The sequence below is a fragment of the Accipiter gentilis genome, chromosome 9, assembly GCF_929443795.1.
Source record: "Accipiter gentilis chromosome 9, bAccGen1.1, whole genome shotgun sequence".
Classification (NCBI taxonomy): domain Eukaryota; kingdom Metazoa; phylum Chordata; class Aves; order Accipitriformes; family Accipitridae; genus Astur; species Astur gentilis.
The window spans coordinates 20341810-20359330 of record NC_064888.1 but is presented as its reverse complement, the minus strand read 5'-3'; the positions used below and the strand labels follow the sequence as shown (position 1 = coordinate 20359330).

Here is a 17521-nt window from a genome sequence, read left to right as displayed (position 1 = left end):
CAGCTGCTGTTGAGAGCCATCAGAGTAGAAGAGAAAGCTAAGTGGGTTAGAGCTGGGAAGAGTCTTGCCTTTCAGCAGGTGTACATAAAGGAGTCTGGATAGGGCTCTGAGGATGTGGTTGTGCAAGTTGTGACTATGTGAAAAAAATGGAGTTCAGCTCCTGTGGCTCATGGATGGTGAAGGCACACTTCTAGTTTAATAATACCAGCTGAGTCTTCAGAGGCACAGAGGGATCTGCACTGTGCCTTTCCAGCTAGGTTGTTGAAGACTGACATGGAGGGAACTTATATTTTGAGGAGAGTGGGTATGTAATTAGTATTCCTTTCCCAGTCACGCTGGTTATGAGGAAATAGAGTCTCTGCCTGAACTGCCATCAGTGCAAGGATATCAGTCTTGGGGTTTCTGATTTGAGCTTAGATTGCAGTAAGCTACTTGTACATAGTCATGGATACCCACTGGATACCTGGGGAGGGAGAAGGGAGCCTCTAAGATAAGCAAAGCCAGTGCAGGGTAGCAAACAAAGGGAGACAGGAAGAAAATGGAAGGAAGGCTATCTAGAGGTTGCTTGGGTTTTTTTGTTGAAAGCTAGAGAAGAAAGTACTTGTTAGCCAGAAAGGAGTGCTGATGTCATTGGAAACGTCACAGTGGTAAGCTTTGAAAGGCATTTAATAGCTTGAATAACGGAGAAGCGAGGGGAGGGGGGGAGAGGGTCTGGAGGATGAAGACATAGTGCCTGTTGGTATTTTAAAACTCTTTAAATGGGAGAATTTGCCTGAAGAACTGTAATGGAATAAGTGAAATGTTTGCAGATTGACAATACTGCAGCTCAGTGTTGGCCTGTTGTCTTTGCAGCTGAGTAAGTTGATTTGGGTAGCTTCTCTGTTGCAAAATTTGGAGCAAATGCGTTGCTTTCAGGACACCTTTTGTAGTGCAGCCTTTGGGGCTATCTTCTTAATCCTGCTGTAAATGCTAGTGGAGTGTCTCTTTGCAGCTCTAGTGAGGTGTGATGGCTGTGCAGATTTCCCAGCCTGGAGCAGCAGATCCAGACGTTCTTGCAGATACTGCCTGTGGTGACAGGCTCCAAGATGGGCCTTTCATTTCACTCTGGACTCTTTCCAGCTAGGGAATTTTCTGCTGATGAAGGGCAGGCCAATCAGGTTGTGTTGCAGTGAGTGAAGTGCTAGACTAAGTCTTACTGGGCAGAAGTGCTGCTTGACTCTGGCTGCCCCTTTCTCACAGGGATGCTGGCTCTGGAGATGCTTGGCCGAAGAGCTCACAACGACCATCCCAACAACTTCTCCCGCAGCCCACCCTACACGGAGGATGTAAAATGGCTCCTTGGGTTAGCTGCAAAGTTAGGTAAGGCTCAGAGCAGTACTTCAGCAGAAATCCACTTGCTGGGATTTGGACCGTGGTGGGAAAAAGCTCTCCAAAGAGTCAAACTTCAAAGTTTGGGTGAGCCTGGTATCTGATCCCATTTCTGAGAATGTTTCAGAAGATCCCTGCTGCTCTTCCATCCAGGCAGTTGTCCCATTTCTGGGTTCTGTAGACATGCTGTTGAATTTTGAGGCATTGGATTAAGTGCATGGGGTTGGACAGGGCTCAGACCTTGTATCTCTTCCATTCTATAACAACTTTTTCTTTTCCCTTTCTACTATCTTGTAGGTATTCCTCTTTCTTACGTATACTTACACCTTCTGAAGACCTTGTATAGCAGTAGGTGCTCAAACGACCAATTGTTTGGTTTTTGGTTTTACTTCCACTTTGCTCTTGGATCTTTTTTGTCAGCTCTTTTTTTTTAATTATTTCATCAGCAGTAAGAACTTAAAAAGACCCCTCTGCAAACAGCCTGTCTAGTGGTGTGGCTTCTCCTGCTGCTGCTGGGGGAGGTCCACTCTAGGCAGCAGTGGGGAAGCTTGATTATCTCTCCAGCCTCCCTAAGACCTGAGTGCTGGGGTTGCAGGTGCTTCCTAGATGGGTAGGCAAGGAGCAATGGGAGGAGGTGCAGTGTGTCCTTGCCTCTGTAGTTACCTTGCCACATCAGTTTTCTTTCATATCCCCTTTAAAGACAGGTGAACTGGGAATATCGGTGACTAAGGTGGTACCTGGTCTCTACTCAGACCTGATGAATGATCTCTTGACCCCATGAGTTTGCTAGACTTATCTCCCCTAAGCTTGCTGGAGGATATATTACACTGAGAAGGTGCTCCAAATCCAGGTTCTTGCTGGCAAGTACTTGATTTCTTGTGTGTCTCTTACCTTAACACTGTTGTTTTGACTTCTTCCTGTGCAGGTGTAAACTACGTGCATCAGTTTTGCGTTGGTGCGGCCAAGGGGGTGCTGAGCCCTTTTGTGCTCCAGGAGATCATCATGGAAGCTCTACAGAGGCTCAACCCTGCCCATGTGCACAACCACCTGCGCACCCCAGCCTTCCACCAGCTGGTGCAGAGGTGCCAACAGGCCTACATGCAGGTAACGTGTGGCCTGTCGTCTTGCCTGTCAAAGCTGCCAGGCCATTGCCTGCCTTGCAGGTACTGCCTGTGTGTGTGTATGTGCAGAGGGGAAGGGGTCTTGGGTACTCATAGCTAAACTGGTCCGTTGCCTGATGCATCCCTCTCCCTCAGCAGGGACTAGAATAAGCATCGATTGCCTGTATGGAGGCTGCATACAAAGGACCTCATTGTACTGCTTCTTCCAGGGCCTCTCACCTCCTGTGCTAACCATGAAGGATGGGGTGGTTCTGTGTTCCCTGTCCTCTTTCTTCCTCCAAGTGCTACCTGTACCTTTTAACTTCTGTACTTTTTCCTTGCTATGTTTTCAAGCCCTCTGTGCACCGTCCTTCCTAGCCTATCTTTTTTTTCTTTTTTTTTTTCTCCTTTCCTTGTTTGTAGCCTGTCTTCCCCTTGTTGTGAAGCCCTAGCATGGCGGTCTGGCATGCCAGTGCTGGCACTAATAGTGGAAGTGGCTTGGTCAGCTACCAGTATGGATGAGATATCTCAGGATTTATTGAAACCAGGAAAAATGTGTTTCAGTGAGCCAGCTGGAATACCAGACCTGCCTGTTCCTTAAAACAGTGTAAACAGGACACCCTACCTGTACCTACTTCTCTTGAATAAATGACCAGAGGGTGATTCTGTAGACATACTGTCTGGGTTGGATTAGCTGTCCTAACACCTAGGTGGTATTTTTGAGAAATGACAGCTTCTTTACTTAAGCTCTTTTTCTGACCTACGTTAGGGAAATAGATTTCTTAAAACCTGGACCTGCAGTTTTGGGGCCTTAGTTGAGAAGCTGATGGAAGTTACAGTGCTAAGCTTAGAGATATTTTGTAGCAACCTAGTGCAAGCATTACTCCTTCCATACACCTTAGCAAAGGAGAGGTCTGGTGAACATGCTGGGTCCCCATGTGTAACCTGTAGAATGAATGGTGTGAGGGTTAGATGCTGGTGGGTGGTGGGATGGAGCGTTAGCTGACCCTTTTGCACTGTACTATGACACAATTTGGTGCTCATGAAGGATTGAAGACCTGCTGATGCTGTGTGGTGCATTTTCATGCTCTGAGGGGACACTTGCCTTGGCCGTGTTAGGATGTAAGATACAACACTGCTGTCTTTTGACCTAGCTCTCCTCTGTCAGAGCCTCTGACTCTTGGGACCTGGTAGCAGGATCATGTGATCTATCACCCTGGGAGCTCTTGAGTCCTCCTCTGAGTGTCACCACCATGAGGGTGGTGAGCAAATACTTTAAGGCTCTTTCCCTGTTCCCATCCAGTACATCCATCATCGGCTGATCCATCTCACTCCAGCTGACTACGATGACTTTGTGAATGCCATCCGCAGCGCCAGAAGCGCCTTCTGCCTGACTCCCATGGGCATGATGCAGTTTAATGATGTTCTCCAGAACCTAAAACGCAGCAAGCAGACAAAGGAGCTGTGGCAAAGGGTCTCTCTGGAAATGACCACCTTCTCGCCGTGACAGCAGGTGGAGCTCCATGGACACACAACCCTTTGCCCCACATAGTTGTAGTTCCATTTACACCATCCTTCCTTCTGGTGTCTTTTTTATTTTAGTTTTAACTTGTTGGAAACCACTGATCTGATGTATTTATACCATGACATTCCTCTCCAGCACTGTTGCGTGTTGCCGCTCTGCTTTGCTCGCTCTTCCTCCTCCTTCCCAATGGGCTGCAGACTTCAGAAGTATCAGGAAATGAGAAGGAAGTTGAGCTGGCTGCCCTGTGGTGTAGTCACTGCTTTTTTCCCTGAGCCCCTGGAGGCTGTCCTGCGAGCAATTTGCAGTGTGATTACGCACATGTTAGAGGGGTGGGGGATTCTGTCTTAAATATTTATTTTGGCATTTATAAATATGTACTTTTTTTTGTGTATGGGCTTCTCTTACTCCACACACCCACTCCTGTTGGGAGAGGCTGGGACTGCTGTGCACAGCCAGTGCTCCCTCCATTCCTTTCAGCACCTCCTGCTGAGAGAAGCTGAGACTGGAGTAGCAGGGTCAGGGCCGCATTTGCAGCTTTTTGCAGCAGCTGCTGAGGGCAGAGGCTGGAGCTTGGGCAGTCAGAGTCTATGACTGCATTGTGCTGCCTGGAGACTGCCAGAAGTGCTTGGGCTCTTTCTCAGGAGTGTCCCTCACTGGGCACTGCTGGCTCATAGGATGGTTTGATTCTGGTTGTTGTGAGTTGTACAATCGTGTTTCTTTTGGCTGGGGTATTACTCTCCTGTAATCAGTTTCTTATCCCTTGTCTCTTCTTGTTTCCTGATTAAACACTCGTTTTCTTAGACTGACTCTCTCTTCTCCCTGCTATGATGTTGACAGTCTGATGGAGCTGGCCAGTTGTGTGTCAGTGGGAGCTCCTGCGAGCTTTGGTAAATAGCTGTCCTGGTTTGGGGAACAGCAGTCCAGCACAAGGCAGGTGGCCAGAGGTTTTTACACAAGCTGTGAGCCAATGGTTTCTTGTATGGTACTGCTATGAGAATGACGTGCCTCTGCAGAGGCTGAGGTACATGCGGATTGGGTCATTGGTGGGTGTCAGGGGAGTTGGTGCTAAGCCTGGGATGTTCTGCCTACACTTCTGCCAGCCACCAGGTTCCTTCCCTGGTGATACCACACCAGTGATATTGTGTAGTAATGCAGACCTTTGTATTTCCAAAATATTGTGCAAAACATTAGCTGCTCACCCTTGATGCAATTGTTAAAGGCGGCTAGGGGTCTGCTACCATGCATTTAGAGTTTTTGGTAGATGATGCAAGATATCCAATAGGGACAGCATTGCAGAAAATTAATTTTAGAAAGCTTTTGTTTTATGCCAAGGAAATTTAAAAGGCTACTTCTATTTGTAAGCATAAAAGCACATAAATTTCAGGGCTTTTAAAACTGGAAGTCAGATGGTTGATGGATGTTAAGAATCCATTTCTCAGTAGTAATGTATTTTGCTTCTTACTTGGGTTTAGCCAATGACAACGGGGAGCTTTTTTTTTCTGCAAGCTAGAAATATGTGCCCGTTTGTATTTGATATTTTCAATGATACTCTTAAAAAATAAACAGTCTAGCTCATAGGCATAGGGCAAAACAGATGAATGGGCTCCTTTGGTTTGACTTTGTGTACTGCACAGGCCAGAGAGCGTGACTGAGGTTCCTCTACTTCTGATTGTGCAACAGTAACTATTTAAAGATATCCTTATGGCCCCTGGTATTTCTCCATAAGGTGTCTAGTTACATGCTAGTTATAAATGCTGATGTTCGTAAGAATGTGTTAAGTTTTGTGGTTTTAAAACTAAACTCCATGTTGATTATGAGCTGTCTGTTACTGGGCAAAACTCCTGGATTTGACTGAAGAGCACAGCCTGATGTCTGGAAGTTTTAGGTTCCTGGAGCACTTTCTGTGCTCTCTGATTCTTGCATGTTCAGAACTGGGAAAGGAGTTCGGAGAGAAATGATTTCTCTAATAAAGTCTAATCTTTTCCTTTCTACTGCTTATAGGATAAAATTAGGGAAGAGAGGGGAGCATCTTCTAGAAGGAAAGAAGCAGAAGTCAAATGGGCAAAAGAGCTGAATGTGTTAAATATCAGGAGCAGAAGTGACTGTTACTGCATTAAGGATTCGGACTGAATAGGGAAATGAAATGGCAGAGCCTTATCTGTGATATCTACTAGAAGAGTACACTTAGATCCTGAGCAGGCAAGTTTTCAGACTACTGTAATTAAATAACACCAGGAACATGAAAGCACTGTAACCAGTATCCTTGTTTTGGGAAAATACTGTGGAGCTGCTTACCGTGAGGGTTAGAATGGATGTTATCTGGGAGTGTACTTGCTTTCATTCTGTGTAGTCCCCAAAAAGACCGTAACAGAAAAGAAATCCCTATGCCCATTATCTTTCACTGTGCTCAAAACTTTCTCTCTGGTTATTTTACCCATTCTAGCCCTCATACAGATTGCACTGCTTCCATATGACAGACCCTGTCAGAGTTGTCTTTCAGCTGCAGAGCCTAAACAGAGGAAGAGCCAGGGAATCTCACCTCAGGCTGACATTGACTGAACAAGCAGCTTGGTGGTATGAGGCACAGGTCGGTTGTTTCAGAATTTTCTAGTCTTTTCTCTGAAGAAATTCATCAGAGTGAGCAGAGAGAGATGGGAGCTGTGTGGAGGTGCTATACCCTCATTTATTCAGGTCTTCCAGAACACACTTTCAGTCTTGGATCTCTGCATCTGTTAATCTGTTGTTGTTCCTGAGCCATATCCCATGGAAATATATCTGAGCCAGGACAGGATAAAGTAGAAAGTGAGAAAGGAGATGGTGATGTTTTTTTCTCACCATGTAGCTGGGAGGTTCTTGAGGTATTTTTCTTTTATGAGAGATGAGATGAGCCCTGGTGGCCCCAGAAGCATTAATCTACTATTAAGGCAGAAAAATTATTACTCAGTGCAGTCTTGTTAGTTTGGTCACTATTCCAGGAATGGGGAAAATACTGAGGCTCAGAAGGTCTGAAAAGACATTTCGGGAGATGACCTGTAAGAGAGCAGAGGTTGTAGCCAACTCAAATTTCCTTTGACTTCAGTTAATCCATGTGTTTTTTCACTCAGAGCAAATGTTCTCTAGGTCCTCACTCTTACCAGCAACACGTGAAGTAGCTGCAGTGAAGGGCAGCTGCCACAACAGCTGGATGCTTTAGAGCTCTTCTAGAAATGGTTTTACATAGCTGAGAAGTTGTTCTCTGTGTTGGCAATCACCTCTTCCCAGGCTGGGCAGCAAATGCTGAATTTAGTCAGTACTAATAGCTACAGGTATTTGTCTGGATAGGGCCTGGCCCCCACTTGCATGAAGACAGATGATATTCTGTGATGGGTTATTGCAATGGGTTATTGTCATGTTTGGTGAAGTCTAATTCACTGTCTGTTCCTTGAAGGTAAGACGAATGAGGTCTTCAGACTACTTCCTGTGTTCTCTGTTCACAATGACTTGCTTTCACTTGCCAGATTTGTTTCTTCTTGTGACCACAGGAATTGTACTTCCCCTTTTAGCTTTTAGTGTCTTTGGAAATAACAGCTCACTTCAGTGGGGAGTTGGAGAAGTCGAATTTGTACAGGTGCAGATGAAACCAGCTGAGAAATGGCTGATGTCTTTACTGTAGGGCGGTTTTCACTGTCCTGCTAGTGTTGAAGATCAAACTGCTTAATAGCCCTAATTAGGGCATTGCGCTAAGAGCAGCCTTGTACTCTGAGTTAACCCACTGTCTGCACTTGAAGTTTCATGGGTACTTGACCTAAACAATTTGGCATGGTGCACAGATGTGCATTTTGATGCTTTGTCCAAGAATCAGTACAAGCAGATAAAAGAAGATGGTGTTCCAGTGTTAGGATACTTATAAGCAACTCCTTAAAGTTGGAAATTCCCTCTGTGTCTCATTTTATATATATATATATCTCTCTCTACACAGTGGGGGCCATATATAAAAAAATGTCAGGGAGAGGGTCTGAGAAGATACAGATGAGGTACTATAAGTGAAAGGGCCTTCCCCCCCCTCCCCTTCCCTGAGGACGTTAGTGGGTGGCCACGTAGTGTCTTTACCCTTGTCTTTGTATGCACTCTTACCCTGTATCTGAGACAGCAGTGTTTCTAGAACTTAACCTGCAGAGTTTCTGAGTGTTCAGGGGTAAAATCTTCGCATTAGTGTGGTTGGTAGACGACATGCCAACATTGCATCTGGATTTTTGGCTGTTTGGCTCTTTGGAAGGAATAGTGTGACTTTTGCTCTTATGGAATGGATAAAATAAAGGTTTTAGTCATTGCAAGCCTTATTCCTTGGAAGACATCTTGTGCTGCAGGTACCCTTTTTCTGTGTAGATCAGGCATGCCAACCTCTGAGAGGGCTGATTCCCCTCCTCCCTCTCTGGACATGCTCACCTACAACTATCTTTCTTGCCTGTGAAAGTTTTCCTTTGGAAGCACTTTCCAGGAATATGAGTGAGCAGAACAGTATTTGCCTTTGGACACTAAAGTGTCTTTACAGCCCATGAACAAGTTGAGTTGGAGTTGTCATCTGATGAAGCAACGAGCCTAGCAACAGGTATAGCTGGAGTTAGCTGAAAAGTGTGTTTCTGCCTAGTTTTTCTTTACTGTCATTAATATTTATTTGGGATACGTATTTTCCATTCAGAAATAGCCTCCTGGGGAGTTGCTGAACCTAAACTGTAATTCTTTGCGTGGGTTTGGATTTTGTCAAGCCTAGCACTGTTGTATTTTGGAGCAGAATACAGGCTTTTACTTTCCCAGCTTATTTAGCACTAACTCGGCTATGACTACACAGTGCTAAAGTGCACTGGACAGCCTTGCAAATGCCAGAGTCAATGGAACTGGAGTAAGTATTGAAGTATCTATAAAGTTTATCACCACCTCCTGCTATAAATCAGTCAGCTGTAACAGGACATCAGTTTGAAGTCATTTTATGTAGGAGTTGGGAAGTTGTATTTTTCTTACCTAGGCAATAAGAGAAGGGCAGGGTACTAAAATGAATTTTCTAGGATACATCTGGGGGGGAAGTGTGCTGAAACAGAAGTGTGCTTACAGTCTGCTACTGATGCCTTTCCTTTTTCCAGCTTAGTTTAAAAAAAAAAAAAAAAAAAAAAGGCAGGTTGCACCATGAGGACTTCTCAGCATTTGATGACCATGACTGTTGTATGACTGACTTTGCTTTTAAGCCCTACTGATAGAATGATCAGCTCTCAACTACAGTTTATTTAGAATGTTTTGTGTTTTCTCTTTCTGTGCCCAAATTTAAGTGCCATATGACATGCTTATGGTAAAGAGGGTCTTTCTTAAATAGTACTACTTTTTGGGTTTTTTTTTAACTACCGCCCGTCTCACTACCCCTCTGCCTGAGCACAATTCAAATGTGGCTTTTGAACTTCTTTCTGCTTCCTGTTTCCATTTTAAGGGTACTTGCACTTGGGGCAGGGTAGCGGAGGCACCTGTCCAAGACTGGCATTAATCTGTAAAAGCTGCAATGCAGCTTGGGGCTATTCTGTGCTAGGGTTTTTGTTTGAGTTTATGACTAGTTAATGCTTTTACTCAGGGGTATCGTCCAAATGCAAGCTTTGTGTGCTGTTAGAAGGTAACTTCACTACTGTATAGTGTTTGTTGTTGTTGTAAAGACAGTGAGTGCTCTGTAAGCAAGTGACATTTTTCTTGTTGGTGTTGCCTGCTTACAGTTACAGCATTCATTGCTGCACTGCACAATTTATTGCCATGAAGGGGATGTGAGCTACAAGATGGGGAAAATGCTGGAAATGCATTAAAAGTCTATTGTATATAGTACATGTACATGGATAGCATGCACTATGAATGGGGACTGGGTTCCCACAATTTCCTTCCATGTCATGCTTTACTTTTTGCCTCATTTAAGTCAGCCAGGAGAGCTTCTCTGTCAGGAAGTTGGGGGCTTAAAGGGCAGCCATTGCGCAGGGTCTTAGTGTCAACACATTGTTGTTCTAAGTCTTGAAATGCACCTTTCCCAATGACTTGAGGGGTTCTGAGATCAGCCTGATTTATGATCCTTTGTTACCATAGGTGAAATAAACATGAGCTGGGTTTCAGACTGCTGGGGCAGTGTCACCATTATGGATGTGCTCGTTTACAAGCATTTTGGAGACTGGCAAGTTGGTAAGTCTATATAGATGAGAATGGGAAGAAATCCACTCTTGAAAGCCAAAAATAGATGTATTAATAAATTATTTCTATATTGTTCTCAAGAGCAGTGGAGATGAGTGTCGGGAATACTTTTTCTTGTAGCAAAACCAGCTTGCAAAGTGTTTCCCAGAGGCAAGCATTAGTTCCTAATCTTAACAATGCTCAGTGTTTATGCACTGCCCCCCTCCCCCCCCCCCCCAATCCTTCCCTTTAAGAAAAAGGGGAAAGAAATAAACTGTAGGTGAAGCCCTGATGAATGGAGCAGAGGTACCAGAGCTCAAGCCATGTCTTGCTGTGTGATAGATGATACTATTCCTGGCTTGAGGCAGCCTGCTGAAAACATGTGTGCCCATGTGTGTTTTAGCCTCTGTGTGTATTAGCTCCTACCGTCTTTTCTTGCTTGCAGCTGCACCATGTCAGCCAGGAGACACTCAGGATTCAGGCGGGAGGGGGTGGGGAGGTGAACAGGTTTGCTTCAGCTTCATGTGGCATGCTCAGTTGTGTTTGTCATTGCTTTTCTTGCCATATTACTATTGATACAGCAAAATGACCAACAAGGATTCTCTTACTGAGTGTGAGGGCTGAAAAACATCAGGATTTGATCGAGTTGCTTGTTAGATTCATATAGCTAGACTCTTTGTGTATTGTTCTGACTTCGGGCCCTGCAGACTTCTGCCAGGAACATGTGCCTTTGCAGTGGTGTCATTAGTTGAAAACTGCAGATGTTTACGTAGAGTTGATACATGCTGCCACCTACAGAGACATTCTTCCAGTTCCCTTAAAAGGTCTTCACCCTATAGTTGAGACTCATACCAGTATTTCCTAGGAAGAGCTAGCAGCCTACTTTTAAGTATCTCCCCAATTGAATTCCAGAGGTTGTGAGTGAGTAGAAGTTTTTTCTTACCCTTCTACCAGCTTAGGGTCCATGACATCACTCCAAGTCATCACAAAGAAGAAAAATAAGTAGTACATTTATTGATTCTCCACTTACTACTACTTCTAGCCTTTATTCAGACACTTGTGCTCAGCTTCAAGAGCCAAGAATTTCTTCATTATCATTCAATGTGAATGATGCTATACATGAATCCAGTGCAGGAAGTCTGGCTCCTCTCTCCACCAGGAATGAGAGAGGGGTTTCTAGTCTTTCTGTCCTTTTTTTGGCTGCACAAAATAACCCTTTCCAAGGGCACATGAAATAAAATACTATATTGCATACTATATACAGTTACATACAACGGTAAATGCACCATTCATTCAGAAATACACAATACCTAAGGCTCAATGGAAAAGCTTGGTTGAAACAACTTCTCTCTGGATAGGAGAAAAGGAGCTTATGACAGTTGTGGGAGTTTCCATAATCTGTGTTCATATGGATCCTGCCCCTTTGTCCTCTGGAACTGCAGCAATCTCCAAGGACTATTGGTGCCTGGGAGGGAGCGGCGATGGCCCACACAATTCCAGAAGCCCATGGCTCAGCGACAGAAAACATGTACAACCATGATGGAGGAATTCCTCTGAGAATAATTATCCAGCAACTACAGGAGGAGGCAAAGCACCTTAGTGTACTTACTTGACTATGTGCAGAAGTAGTAAACTAAACAAACAGCCCCTTTTGGACATAGGAAACCACTTCTAACTCCAAGCCTTCCCTTTATATCTGAACAATACTTTTAACTGCTTTTTGCTTTTCTCTGATAGCAAGGGAATTAAAACAGGTGCTAGCTATCAGCATATGTGGTAGGGGCCCTGGAGCTGTTGGAAAGAGAAAAATGTTACTTTTTTTTAAGCTGATCAGATATGAGGAACTGAATTGTCTGTTTTCAGCTGCATCAGCCTTATTTTACAATACCTGAACTTTGCCTCCCCCAGCTGCTGTACTGCACTAACACATGCCTCTAGAGTGCTCTAAGGGGACATACGGCTCCTTGCTTATCTTTTGAAATGTCTGAAGTCCCTGCAGAGAAATACTTGCCGTGTTGCCACATTTAGCAACCTTTTCCCTAAGAAAACAAATTAATTCTGTGTGTCACTATCTGCAGCTTTGCTTTATCTCCCACTGCCCACTGACCAAAGTCACTGGACACTGTATCACACCAACAATGCTGCAGGTAAGGAGAAACAATCTTACATCTATTACATCAGCCTCCAAGAAGGTGCAGTCCCCAGCAGCCACACACAGTAAGTGTGTGTAATGTACTGTAAGTAATGATCATGGCCACTGTACCCTGCATGGGGAGGAACAAGGCATTCTTGTACCTTGCTGTTGCCAAACAGACTACTGGATAAAAGCTGGGGTTCACTGGACTAGGTTCCCCTTTTATTAAGCTGCTGCTCTGTTCTCAGCAGTGGGCTCAAATAGTTCACCTCTTAATACATTAACCCTGCAGCTAGTCCCTGTTTCATATACTGAGAAGAGTAATTTAAACAAAGTGTTAACCATGCTCTCTCTGCTGCTCAAAGTAGGGCAGGTGTTCCAAATCCTTCCTGTAAGTAAAAGTCAAAGTGTAGCACACCATTAATACTCAAGAATGTGACTTGCACTCCATGCCCCAGGGCAGTGTCAGAGCCAATGGTGGGGAAAGGCTCCACATGCACAATCTCTGCTCCTCCTCATTTGTCCAGTTGTTTTGGCTTGACAAGAGATGGCATCATAGCACACTTTGGAGCACCACACATCCCAATGGCACTGGGGGCAAGGGAGTCCCTCTCAGCTCCAGCTGGAGTTCTGTAGTTCCTCTCGGAGCCAGGTTGGAAGGGGCTGCCCAAGTCTGTTCATCAGCTTGGATAATTCAATGTTGTGCTCCCGGTAGAAGTCTCTTAGGAACAGCCGTGACTGTGTGGAAAACACAGACCACATTAGTGTGAAAGAAAATGTTACCCTCAACACATCCATAGGTAATCTAGGACACAGATGATAAGAAAATCCAGGGTGGTTTGCTGGGATGTTTCTACACCTCTTGCTGCCAACAGATTTGAGACAGTTACTCACCGAGGAATCCATATCAGGGTATTTTCTTCCTTTACTCTTTCCTAGGCATTTAGTTTTTCCTCCATCTAGCAGCTGGCACCAAAATCCTTTTGCTTCATCAAATCTGAAAAGGACACTTGTCTTTAAAAGATATTGCCACATGCCCAATTAGTAGCAGCAGAAATTAAGTAACTCCATAGGTATTTTCCATTTCAATGCTTTACAAATTGGGGTTGGGTTTTACTTATTTATTTGTGGTATTGATTCCTTTTTTTTTTTAGCACTTGACTACCTTGACAAGAAATCCATTACAACCATGACTGTTTCACCTTTTTGCAAATTTCAGAGGTAATGTGGTATTACAATATTTGTCTGTTAAGCTTGGGGTGTGGGGAGAATAATAATGTTTTACTGTATGTAAATTCTTTTACATCTCCTCATGGAGAAGTATTAGAGAATCCCCTGACCATTTAAAGAGTCAGTTTTTCTTTTCTTGCTTAAACACAGGTATAAGGCAATGCTGGGAACCATGTCTGGTCTGGTCTGTCCTGTCTCCTCAATTGGCCAAAGGCGAGCCTGAGGTTTGAGCAAGTACCTCTACCAAACTCTGAGGCCAGCTGACCAATACCATTTATTTTCTGACCCTGGCTGAAGGTACCACCCAGTACCACTACTGTAAATAGTCCATTTACCATCACCACATGGGCTTCAGCAAGTAAGGCTTTCAAGTAATCTGCCATTTCTCTAAATCTGGCCTCCCCCGGGGGAGCCGTGTGACATCCCCTTGGAAAACAACTGTGGGAGAATTGAATTGGTTCTCCTCTCTTTACTGTTAAAGGAAGGGACAACTGCCAATTGCCTACACACATGCGCACCACCTGCTACCCTCAACTACCATAGGCTGTGATAGCAGAGAAGATGGGAAAATGGGTTGCAGCTGCAAGGAACAATATTCAGGATCTCCAGTGGGCTTGCAGAGTTTTCACTGAAGACTGATATGTCCACAGTTCACCTTCAACTAGCAGTTAATCTATTCAGATTATTGCACTTGCACTTTGGGCAAGATCACGGTAATGGCTGAGTAACATTCTTCAACTTAGTAGCAGTAAGGTAGTGCCTCTGCTAATGCTTCCTCAAATAGCTCTGGGCACCTGTCAACTCCATGCCTTCTGTAATAATAGGCTCTTTACCTCAAAGCTGTGCAATGTGTCCCTAATCTCCATCTAGTTGAGATAGGAGCAGCTCATCACACATTTTTTTATCATACCTCCTCTACTTTCTGTCAGATATAGGTATAACACAAAGCATAAGGAGTGCTAATAATTCCAGCACCTTTTCTGAAACCACAAAGACCAAATTGTAATTACTGCTGTGAACAACTTCACGCTTCTCCATGACAATGCCAAAAAACACCCCTTCCCCTATCCTTTCTGGAAAGACTAAGCTATGATTCCAGTCTCGGCATAGCATCTCATGCTATCTGAACCTAATTTTAGGGTTAGGCATACCTCTGAAACCTTAGCAGGTCATGTAGTCCAATGAAGTGCTTATTAGTATCACACTTGGCTAAGAAAGCATCCTCCCCAAACCAATTTCCCTACCTGAGGGCCTGGGTGTAGTTAAAGAGCGGTGTGACTCCTAAGAACTTCTGGATGTTGTCCATTACAGAGGCAGGGTTGTGTCTCAGCTCCTGGCCATCCACAATGAGAAGCTGAAAAGAGAGCAGCTGCCTTAGCGTCTGACAGTTTGTGCTGAATGACATGTGTGAGCTTCCTGGATCTCAAAACTGCCCCGGCCTTTGTGCGTGTGAGTAAAGGCTGCCAAAGCCTGTTTATTCTAGAGCAACATGGTGAGGGGATGTGGCCCGTTTGTCACCACAGATAGAGAAGTTTTGATACAGGCCACAAGTACCATAAAACAGTAGATCATGACAGGCTTTGCTTAATAAACTTGCCTTTGGCCAAATGCCCTGTAACTAAGCACTAAGGCCCAGCAGTAGCATGATTTATAGATTGTCTCTGGAAACCTCATGTATTCTTTCCATCTCAGCAGCCATTCTGCCAAGTATTCTGTAACCTATGGTTATTCTCCTGTTACATGTATGATAGACAATAACGAATAATTACCTATTTCAAAGAACAGAACAGAAAAATAGTCACATGAACCGAAGTAGGAGACCCTGACCCCCAGTAAGTACAAGGATGTGTCTGGCTCTATTATTCTTCACAGCAGTAACCTCCAGGAATGAGGCAATGAGACAGAAGCCCAAGAATGTTTTCCCATGTCTCTTTTCAACTTGGCAGATCGGTCATGTACGGTTTAGGCTGCTGCTTTATCAGAGAATAAGAGACTAAATGGGCATTATAAGCCTCTGCCAGATTACAGACTGTGAGGATAATCCCAGCAGCAGAAAGGAACTTGAAAGAACACATCCTGATTCACACTGTGTTGGACAGTTTATAAATTTCTTGGGAATTTAGAGACAGTAATGATCTATACCGTCTATTAATTGACTTTTTCCAAATTTATACACATAACACAGAATCCTGACATCTCTGCAGCAAAATTTCCCTTCAGCAGACAGCTAAAGGCTTCACAACACAGAAACTAACAAGTGACAGAGTCCAAGAGCCTCTCTCTAAACCAATGAAACTGCAGCAAGTAGCTGAACACTTACTGGGCCTGAAGAGGGTCCCTGGGCTGCAGGCTGCCAAGATGAAAGGAAGGGAGTGCTAACACTGCTGTTCTTGCTGAACTTCTCAATATTGTGGAGCAGTCTGGGAGATCACAGTATCCCCCTGCACTCATTTACTTTTACAAATACAATAAAATGCAAAATAGGAGTATTCAAGCCTGATTTCTCATCAGCTCATAGTAGGAGGAAGGAAGTGGTGGCTCTTGTTCCAAAAGACAAGATAGAAGGTGAAATGAAAATGGGGGGGGGGGGCACATGCATGTGTTACAGTTTGTTCTCTCCACTAAACCTGCAAGGGGCTCCCCAAGAGCCTCTGTCAAACCTCCTACCTGCCCAGAGGGGTAGTATGTTAGCCAGCGCTCTAGGTGAGTTGAATACCAGCCAGGGAGCAGGCATCGGCTTTGCAGGTTGCGCAGTTCCTGAGGGGCCTGGGATTTCGCAGAGATCACTTGGTAGAAGGTATAATTGAGCGCCACAGGGTCATTGTGAGCACGCTGGTGCTGAAAAACGTAAGCTAAATTTAGGAGTAGGAACACAAAATTTTATCTATCACATCTCTGTGCAGACTCCACTCACTTGGTACAACCACCTCTGCAGGCAGCCTGCATCACGTCCCCTGGCCCCTCTATGGGAATGGATCCATGGGCTTTAGGCCCTGGGCTTTCCGCCTCACCCCACTGGAACATCTCTCTGGCCCTCACCCACAGAACAGTGCAGGGAAGTTACCTGGTACCACGAATAGGCTCGATCAGCAGGGTTGATCAGAACAGTAATAATTTTGGCTCGAGGCAGCAGGGCTGCACCACGTTTTGGTACCACCTCTGTGTCAAAGTAATTGGCACTCTTCTCAAACATGAAGTCTGTGCTGGCATTGGAGGGGATGGGAAAGAATTCCATGTACCTGCCGAACAGATGGGATGTTGGTGAGCAGCACAGCCCAACAAAGAAATGCCACATGACAAAATGATCTTGCTCCTCTTCAACAGATACAGTTTGCAGAACTGCACCTCCCCAGTAATGCAATGAATGGGCAAAAGGGTGCAGAGCTGGCAGATGCATGACTTGGAAAGGGGTGGTGGAGCACAACATAGAAAGTTGGAGATCATAAAAGGCTAAGAAAGTCTTGTGCTGAGAGTGTGTTCCCCAAGTCCTTAGACAGTGGAAGGAAAAGGCTGAGAGTAGAGTTCTAGTTGCACGCTCTACAGAAAAGAGGTTTTGTCCAAAAGTAAGGTCAGAATCAGCTGCCTGTCCTGCCACTGACCGTTTGTTTAAAACCATCTAAATAATTTGTCTCTTTGTACCTCGGTCCATAGCTGAGATGCAGGGTAAAGAGCTCTGCTCTGCCTCACAGGAGCTTGTCAAATTAGTAAAGTGGAAACTGTAAGATATTCACGTAATGGTAAGGTAGAGGGTAATGGGGAGACAGGGCACTGTAAAGCACTGGAAGATTGGTCTCTGCTGAAATTTAAGCTGTACAATGAACTCGAATTCCGTGCTAAACACAAAGATTCTCCTCTTGCATGTGATGCTACACTCAAATCAAGTTGAGTGACTTTTCCAGGGGATGCACATAAAGGCCTACGCTTTTGAGGCCCATCTGTCGGCTAGTGCAACTGCTCTGTAGTGCTTGACTCAGAACACTTAAGTACCAGCCACCT

General features: G+C 44.6%; 2 protein-coding genes across 23 annotated transcripts in view; one reads left to right on the top strand and one right to left on the bottom strand.

Moving 5' to 3' along the window:
* ZSWIM8 (zinc finger SWIM-type containing 8) overlaps positions 1-14761 on the top strand; it is a 72996-nt gene extending 58235 nt beyond the window's left edge. For 5 of the 10 annotated variants that reach the window (XR_007507374.1, XR_007507373.1, XR_007507369.1 and 2 more), the window contains 4 exons: positions 1240-1359; positions 2294-2472; positions 3772-10173; positions 13450-14761. Coding sequence is in view for 1 of the 10 variants with exons in the window: in XM_049811367.1 (XP_049667324.1) it covers positions 1240-1359; positions 2294-2472; positions 3772-3975 (503 nt within the window). In the remaining 9 variants the exon portion in view is untranslated. Of the gene's footprint in view, positions 1-1239; positions 1360-2293; positions 2473-3771; positions 10386-13449 lie in introns of those variants that run through there. The other 5 variants (XR_007507370.1, XR_007507371.1, XR_007507372.1 and 2 more) reach the window with 5 other exon arrangements.
* Positions 11156-17521, bottom strand: part of NDST2 (N-deacetylase and N-sulfotransferase 2) — a 116715-nt gene continuing 110349 nt past the window's right edge. For all 13 annotated transcript variants that reach the window (XM_049811371.1, XM_049811374.1, XM_049811378.1 and 10 more), the window contains 5 exons: positions 16590-16764; positions 16193-16363; positions 14770-14879; positions 13190-13292; positions 11156-13033 (listed from right to left, as the gene is read on the bottom strand). In XM_049811371.1, the coding sequence (XP_049667328.1) occupies positions 12908-13033; positions 13190-13292; positions 14770-14879; positions 16193-16363; positions 16590-16764 (685 nt within the window). In that variant the 3' untranslated portion in view covers positions 11156-12907. The remainder of the gene's footprint in view (positions 13034-13189; positions 13293-14769; positions 14880-16192; positions 16364-16589; positions 16765-17521) is intronic.